The 7020-nt window shown below is 38.8% G+C and overlaps 3 protein-coding genes across 3 annotated transcripts in view; 1 reads left to right on the top strand and 2 right to left on the bottom strand.

The window, feature by feature from the left end:
* LOC108750300 (protein giant-lens) overlaps positions 1-2738 on the bottom strand; it is a 10022-nt gene extending 7284 nt beyond the window's left edge. The window contains exon 1 of the mRNA XM_018489661.1: positions 1489-2738. Coding sequence (XP_018345163.1) covers positions 1489-1752 — 264 coding nt within the window. The 5' untranslated portion in view covers positions 1753-2738. The remainder of the gene's footprint in view (positions 1-1488) is intronic.
* Positions 1-4758, top strand: part of LOC108750297 (elongation factor-like GTPase 1) — a 43983-nt gene extending 39225 nt beyond the window's left edge. The window contains exons 5-6 of the mRNA XM_018489657.1: positions 3974-4161; positions 4428-4758. Coding sequence (XP_018345159.1) covers positions 3974-4161; positions 4428-4616 — 377 coding nt within the window. The 3' untranslated portion in view covers positions 4617-4758. The remainder of the gene's footprint in view (positions 1-3973; positions 4162-4427) is intronic.
* Positions 4759-5020: 262 nt separating this feature from the next.
* Positions 5021-6701, bottom strand: LOC108750273 (serum response factor-binding protein 1-like). The gene is made up of 2 exons (XM_018489624.1): positions 6478-6701; positions 5021-6386 (listed from the first exon to the last, which is right to left on the bottom strand). Exons 1-2 carry the CDS (start codon positions 6502-6504, stop codon positions 5202-5204), a joined length of 1212 nt encoding a protein of 403 aa, XP_018345126.1. The 5' UTR covers positions 6505-6701; the 3' UTR covers positions 5021-5201.
* Positions 6702-7020: the final 319 nt, after the last annotated feature.

Raw genomic sequence — 7020 nt, 5'->3', positions numbered from 1 at the left:
GTATGAACGTATATGTATGAATGTGTATATATGAATGTGTATGTATGCATGTATGTATGAACGTATGTATATATATATACGTATATATGTATGTATGTATGTATATCGTCGGAGAGATATATGCAGGTACCGGCACCGAGGCTTCGTAACGCACGATCTGAAACTTGTTGAAAATCGAAACGTAACATCTGTTGAGGAAAATCCATCGAAGAGAGAATTTAGCGGTCTAAAGATCACGAAGGATCCGACGAACGGAGATCACGAGAGAGAAATAACACGAGATCTCTCTCCACCCATTCATATTCTCGGCGATTCAATTGCGTGGCTCGACGAGATGGATTCGTCGGGATTAGGTCGCTAAACATTTAGCCGCTTTCTGGAGCAATTTAAGCGCTAATTCGTTCGGGGAACTTAATAGAGCGAGTAACGTAGTCTTAAAGGAGGAAAGTCGATATGAGAAAAAGATTTGAGAAATAATGTGCTCCATTGAAAATAAAAGAGCAGAAAAGTAAAGGGATGCGACATTGACGCTGCAATTCGTATGGCTTATATAAAGTATTGACTTTCGTTTACTGAACGTGCTTAAACGCACGACATTAATATCAATTTCTCTACTAATGTAACATAGTTTAATTTTAATCTCCGCGCGGTTCAGCTAACTCTTCATTTTTTTTTAGTTCTAAAAATTTCAACTAAGATTAAAGTTAATTGGCAGAAATGGACAGTAAGTCAGTTACGCGTATCAGTCAGCTAGTCGTTCAACATATTTATACCAATGGCTACGTAATAGTTACGTAATATATATATAATGAATTAGAAAATAGGAAACCACATATAGAGTGTCTCTTAAGTAAGGTCGGAGGTCCGCATTGAGAGCGTAGAATGGGTCAACAAAAACGAAAAAGTCTTATATCATTTTGCAATTTTTGCAATAGTTAACAAGATATTAATTACTAAAAATGGCCGAATATTGGTCTTTTATCATTTTTTTCTCAAATATACTATCAACTTTACAGAAAAACCTGTAAGAGACAAAAATTGTTTATTTTCTTCTCATAAAGTTCTGAGAATTTTTTTCAGAATTTTTTATCAACTTTTTAGTACTGCATTTTCTTATTTTTATTATCATGAGAAAATACAGTATTAAAAAATTCTGAAAAAAATTCTCAGAACTTTATGAGAAGAAAATAAACAATTTTTGTCTCTTACAGGTTTTTCTGTAAAGTTGATAGTATATTTGAGAAAAAAAATGATAAAAGACCAAATATTCGGTCATTTTTAATTAATATCTTGTTAACTATTGCGAAAATTGCAAAATGATGGATAAAACTTTTTTGCTTCCTTTGACCCATTGTACGCCCCCAATGCGGCTCCGACCTTACTTAAGGGACACCCTGTATAGTTGTAATATACATGGGTTATATAATTTAAGGATTGAAAAATGACAACAAAAAAAATTGACGAAGTTGACGTGGGGGAGTGGCTTACCCCGACTTGGTATAGCACCCTGGGTTCCTCGTGCGACAGAATGTGCTTCCGGTTACGATTGATCAGATCTATCTCGACCGTTGTGTCGTCGAATTCCTGCAGGTCAGCGTGATACTTGCTTTCGTCGATGAACAAATACTCCTTGAGGTATTCGTCGTGCTCGATTCTCACCGGCAGATCGAAAACGTCGCATTTGCTCCGGCGGACGACTCCGACGATCACCAACAGGGTGTACAGCAGGTGCTGTATTGTTTTACCGGTCATCGTGTCGCAGTGTCGCAGCAAGCACAGCAAAGTTCTTCCCGATAAAGAATCCCGGTCGAGAAAAATGGCGATCGCCTGTTTGTGTGTGTCTCTTTCTCTCTCTCTCTCTCTCTCTCTTTCTCTTTCTCTCCGGAGGGAACGTTTGCTGCGTTAGGTGTTTTACTCCCAGGTGGGGGGATGCAATAAAAAGAATGGTAGGGGGTTCCGATACGTTCACCTTCTTATTTGCGCGACAAGGCGTTCAGAACGAGCGGGAGGAGGAATACTCAGGGAATACTCATAGCAGAGATACAACACGGATCAAGAAAACTCGAAGGCTCGCCGGTCGTCCGCTACTGCTACTTGAAGTCCATCTTCGTGAATCTCACCAACGCGACTCTTCTCATTGATCGATCATCGGAGAGGAGAGGGAGCAGGAGTTTTTTTTTTTTTCCGATCGCTTCGCGATGAATCTCGATCGCTCGTCCCGAGGGGAATCGACTGACACGTACCTTTTCCCCGAATTCGCAGATTCTACGGGCCAGAATCTACTCGCTGGAAACTCGCACAATTCGGACCTCGTACGGAAAGTCTCGTTAGATCTGGCAATTCTTTTTTCTTTCAGCTTACGAAGGCAGGATGTGTCACGTGTCTTTGTTTACCGCGATCTCCTCTTATCCTCCTCCTCTCGCGATTCCAGAGACGCGAAAGAAACGGTTCCCCGAGCCTGATCGACCGATCTTGGAGAGAGAAAGAGAGGGGAGCCTTCAGGGGAGCCTTCAGTTTGATAGAGCGTTTGATCGCACTCGCGCACTCTCGCCGATCGAAATCTCTTGTCTGTCCGTCGCTGATCCGTTCGTTCGATACGTCTCCGTGCGATACTTCCTCTTTTTCGGATCCTGCGAGATCTGGAGAGAGATCCTCTCGAGAAACAGGAAGGCGCGATCGCTAAGAAACTCGAGAAGAAACAGAACGTCTACCGACGAGATCGACCTATGCGAAGGTATGCCGTCCGCTCGACTGGACTCTTAAAAGCCAGAAGTAAAGCATGAATGGATGCCCCCACCCCTTTTCCTTCGCCCTTCCCGTCCCTCCCTCCCGCGCCTCACCCTGGCATCTCCCCCCCCCTCCTCATTCTCTTCTCATTCTTGACTGCTCCTGCCTCCTCCTCCCTCTCGCCCCCCCCCCTCCCGCCTTCTTCCACTCTGTCCCTTGGCTCTTACGTCATCCCCACTACTACTCTCTATCCGGGGCTCCTCTCTATCTCTCCTCACCGAACGTTTTCATCGTCGCCGTTTTTTTCTCGGGACTCGTCGCCGTTTGCCGTTTGTCCTTGTATCGCATCCTCTCTTCCACGGGCGCTCCGTACGAAGCGTGCATTCCTCTCCGCTCTCCCCGGGAGCGTATTAACGAGTGTTTTACTCTTTCTCCGGAGGCCGGCCCGTTTGCTTTCGCGCGCGCGCGTTCTGTTTTGCCATTATCCGCTATGTTTTCTGCACATTCTGTGTTCCACGATCCTTTTCTCTCTTCCCTCGCGCTTTTACCAGCGAGCCAGTTTTTCGCCAACGATTTCCCTTCCCCAACGATCTTCCGATCGTACCTAAATGCGTTTACCTCGTTTCTCGCGCGATTCCGAATCTCGTATCTTCCTTCTTTCTCCTTTTTCCTCAGCCTCTTTTTCGCTCTTGTTTTTCTTCCTCTAGATATCTAGATTTACTAGAAATACTAGAAATACATTTTATCTTTTTTTTCATCAGATAGTACATTTTATCTTTTCGAATAAATCAGAGCGTTTTTATGATTATTCTTTATCTTTATGAAAGGTAAGCTGTATTTTTTAGCTGATTTCTCGAAATTTATCCTTGCAAGTGTTTCATATCTCGTATCTTTTTTGATGTTTACAAGATTTTTTTATGTATTACGATAAGATGTTAACTATCTAGAACAATACCATTACGTAAGCTTCTTCAAAAATTAATCATTTGAAGGTCTGATTCTCGTATCCAAGTATTCGCGGTTGTCTTTGTATTCTTAAGATGAAATTGTACGAAAACATATTGTAGAGTGCTGTCGCGCACTGGAATAAGCTCGGAGATATTTATTATTATTAAAAGTACAAGGATACCGTAAGAGGAATGTCGCGAAGAAATGCTAGAGCAATGCAGAGACGGTTGTCTCTGCATCGCGATATTACCGATATTCATGCTGAGACATCAACAATTGATGATGACTGTTCTTGCAGGGAGATTGTATGCTGTGTTCGGTAAAAGACAAGGCCGGATCATATCTACGGAAAGTGCTTACGGCTTCGGTGGACAATTCAGAGTATTGGCCACTCTACCGGTTCTAGAGAGCTTCCATCTCGCAAGAGAACTACGGACGCAAACGTCCGGATTAGCTAGTCCGCAACTAGTTTTTAGTCATTGGGAGGTAAGCGCGTTTTCTTGTGAATTAAAGTGTTCATAAATTTGAGATATTCTTAGAAATTCTAAAATAATGATTAAAACTCTAAGCAACGTGTTGAATGTTTTTTTTTTTATTATATATCTTTAATATTTTTAATAAAATATATAAAGACATATAATTAAAGAATCCATGACAATTTTGAAAAATTTTCTTTTCTAAAAAAAATTTATATTAATATTTTAATTGCTCAAACGAACCCTTAAACGTAACATAATATTCCTGCGTTACAGGTAATCGAACAGGATCCTTACTGGGTGCCATCCACGGAGGAAGAATACCTCCATTTTGGTGAAAAGGCGGACAGCGATAATCGAGCTAAATGCTACATGGATGCGGTTCGTCGAAGAAAAGGCCTTCCTGTGGACTCCCAATTAGTTACGCATGCTGAAAAACAACGCACTCTTTCGAAAAACAAGTGATGCGAAAATTCTTGTTAATACGAATCCTTTTCAAATCGCGTATACTTCGAGTTTCATCTTTGTCGTAGAAACTCAGTAATCTTACGTCCATTAAGTCTATGAAATCAATGCAAAATGTATGAACAAGAACATTTGTTCCTTTCTGCATTATGTTATGAAAAAAGATTAAATATTCATTGACTGATCAATATTTAATGTTGTTAATGAATTAGATTAAATATTAAATTGAATGTCTTCTTTACCTGATCATTTTAAATAGTTTTATTTTTTCGACATTATTTTTAAATATGTTATTACAACACATATTTACGATATATTTTGTATACAGAAGACCATGTTATGTACGAATAAAATGTATGATTGTAATTGCATTTTATTAAATAAAAATATACAAATTATTTAGGAAAGAAGACATAACATATGACGCTATTTACATTAAATAAATGTATTACACTTGAAGATAAATGTACATATGTATACATTTTTGTTAAAACAATATGACGAATGTATCGCAAGTTTGAAAAGCACTTTACAAAAGGTTTTTGATTAAGTAAATTCCTTGTTCCATACAGTAAACTATTTCGACTAATCATCCGTAAATACAATCTTTTTGCCTTGAAATCCTTTACTCATGATTTCCTGCTCTTTTTTCTTAGCCATCCAAGAAGGATGTAAATCGACATTGTCATCTTTTTTATTAACAATCGTATTTCTATTTGTGTTACTATTATTTGTCCTGTTATTAATCTTGTTGGGTGTCATTTTCTTGGATTTCATAGAAAAAGATTGTTTACCCGGAGGTTTTTTATTTAAGTTTGTATCGTTTTTGTGATTTACATTTTGCTTTTTAACTCGATCATTCAATTGGAGAAGTTTGGCTCGTGTATTATGTCTATGAGATTTTGTGTACGACGTCGAAGCACTGCTCCCTTGATAGTTTTGACCATCCGCCGTCATGAAGAAGTCGTCAACCACCTTTGCTTGTTCAGTCGCAGTACCTGCGGAATCTTGGCTTTCGGTAGACATCTGTGCGTCTTGATTAGTTTCTTGTTCCTCCAACAGCTCAGTGAACCTCTTCACCTTTGCTTCTTTTGTAATGCTTGATGGTTTAATTACATTTGGTTGTTTATCTGTGACTGATGTAGTTTCTGATGTACTATCTTTTCCAAGTTTTAGTGATTTTTGTTTTTTCAAGGATGTACAATCTTCAGCCAATGTCTTTTTGCGCTTGCGCGAATTACTCCTTACTTCAGATAATTCCTTCTTACATGCTTCCTCATCTTCGGAGTCATGTTGGGGTTGTTCAACGTTTTTGTCAGCGACAACTTTTTGTTTCTTTGAACTCTTATTCTGAGAATTATTTTCTTTAACTTTCCTAGTTTTCACAGTATTCTTGTTTTTTAATTTTGTAGTCTTCTTCTTCTCTGTTAAATGCTTATAGTCTGGGAATCTCTCCTTAAACTGTGTTAGTCTTTTATTTAGAGTTTTATAATTCGTCACTCTTGCCATTATGCGAACACTACTACTTGATGATTGATCTTGTAATATTTTAGTCAGACTTCTCTCATCTAAGAGACCAAATTTTGAAATATCGTCGTCTTTAATTGTCTTTAGTGCATAAACCTCGTCAATCAGCTTGTCAGCTTTCCTTGTACACTTTTCCTTTTGTGCTTCGTTTCCATGTCTATCCCGTAAGAGTTTAGCTTCCTTGATGAGCTTATTGACTATGCAAACTCGTGCCTGACGAACTGCATGTCGTAGAAGGATGAACTGAAAATATAAAGATCAATAGTATAAATATCGTACCTTAGTAAAAACGAATGTCAACAGATAATTTGTGCTTCATTTTGATATATCTCACCTCATTATTCATTTCAGATTTTGCCATTTTAGATTGAGAATCTTTCACAATGAATCACTTAACAATCGTACGGACAAATGCATAAATAAGTCCTCTTATTTTTCTTATGATTTTAGCAATTTTATAGAAGTGCGTGGAACTTCTTTTCTTCTAATTTAATAGCGATCGTCGACGAAATAATCGAATTTTCGACCAAGCGGGCAAAGAGCGAAATGCGTAGAAATCTTTCTGCAAATCGTAAACAAGTCTAAGAAAGTAACGAATATAGTTTGCGTTCAGAAGAATTTTTCTGGACTACGCGTTCAGAAATTACGCCCAGATAACTCTAAGCTAGGTTACGTTACATATATTATAGCAAAAATGCACTCTAAAGTGCGTTCCAAAACTTGACTCTCACTCCAAGTATCTTTTATCTTTATTCAACATTCGATGACCAACACTAGTCTAGTTTCCACCGAGGGTTTAATCTGGATCAGAATGTAAGAACCAACCAACTACAGTCGAGCATTCCCTTGTCGCTCTACTGTAACAGAGGAATACTCG

This window comes from Trachymyrmex septentrionalis, unplaced genomic scaffold (assembly GCF_001594115.1).
Source record: "Trachymyrmex septentrionalis isolate Tsep2-gDNA-1 unplaced genomic scaffold, Tsep1.0 scaffold35, whole genome shotgun sequence".
Lineage (NCBI taxonomy): Eukaryota > Metazoa > Arthropoda > Insecta > Hymenoptera > Formicidae > Trachymyrmex > Trachymyrmex septentrionalis.
The sequence above is the reverse complement of the archived record's forward strand: the minus strand, read 5'-3'. Positions and strand labels throughout refer to the sequence as shown.

Coding starts and splice junctions, on each gene's coding strand:
- LOC108750273 (XM_018489624.1), bottom strand. CDS start 6,504: ATGGCAAAATCTGAAATGAATAATGAG. Junction 6,387..6,477: donor AATCTGAAATGAATAATGAG/GTGAGATATATC, acceptor TTATATTTTCAG/TTCATCCTTCTACGACATGC.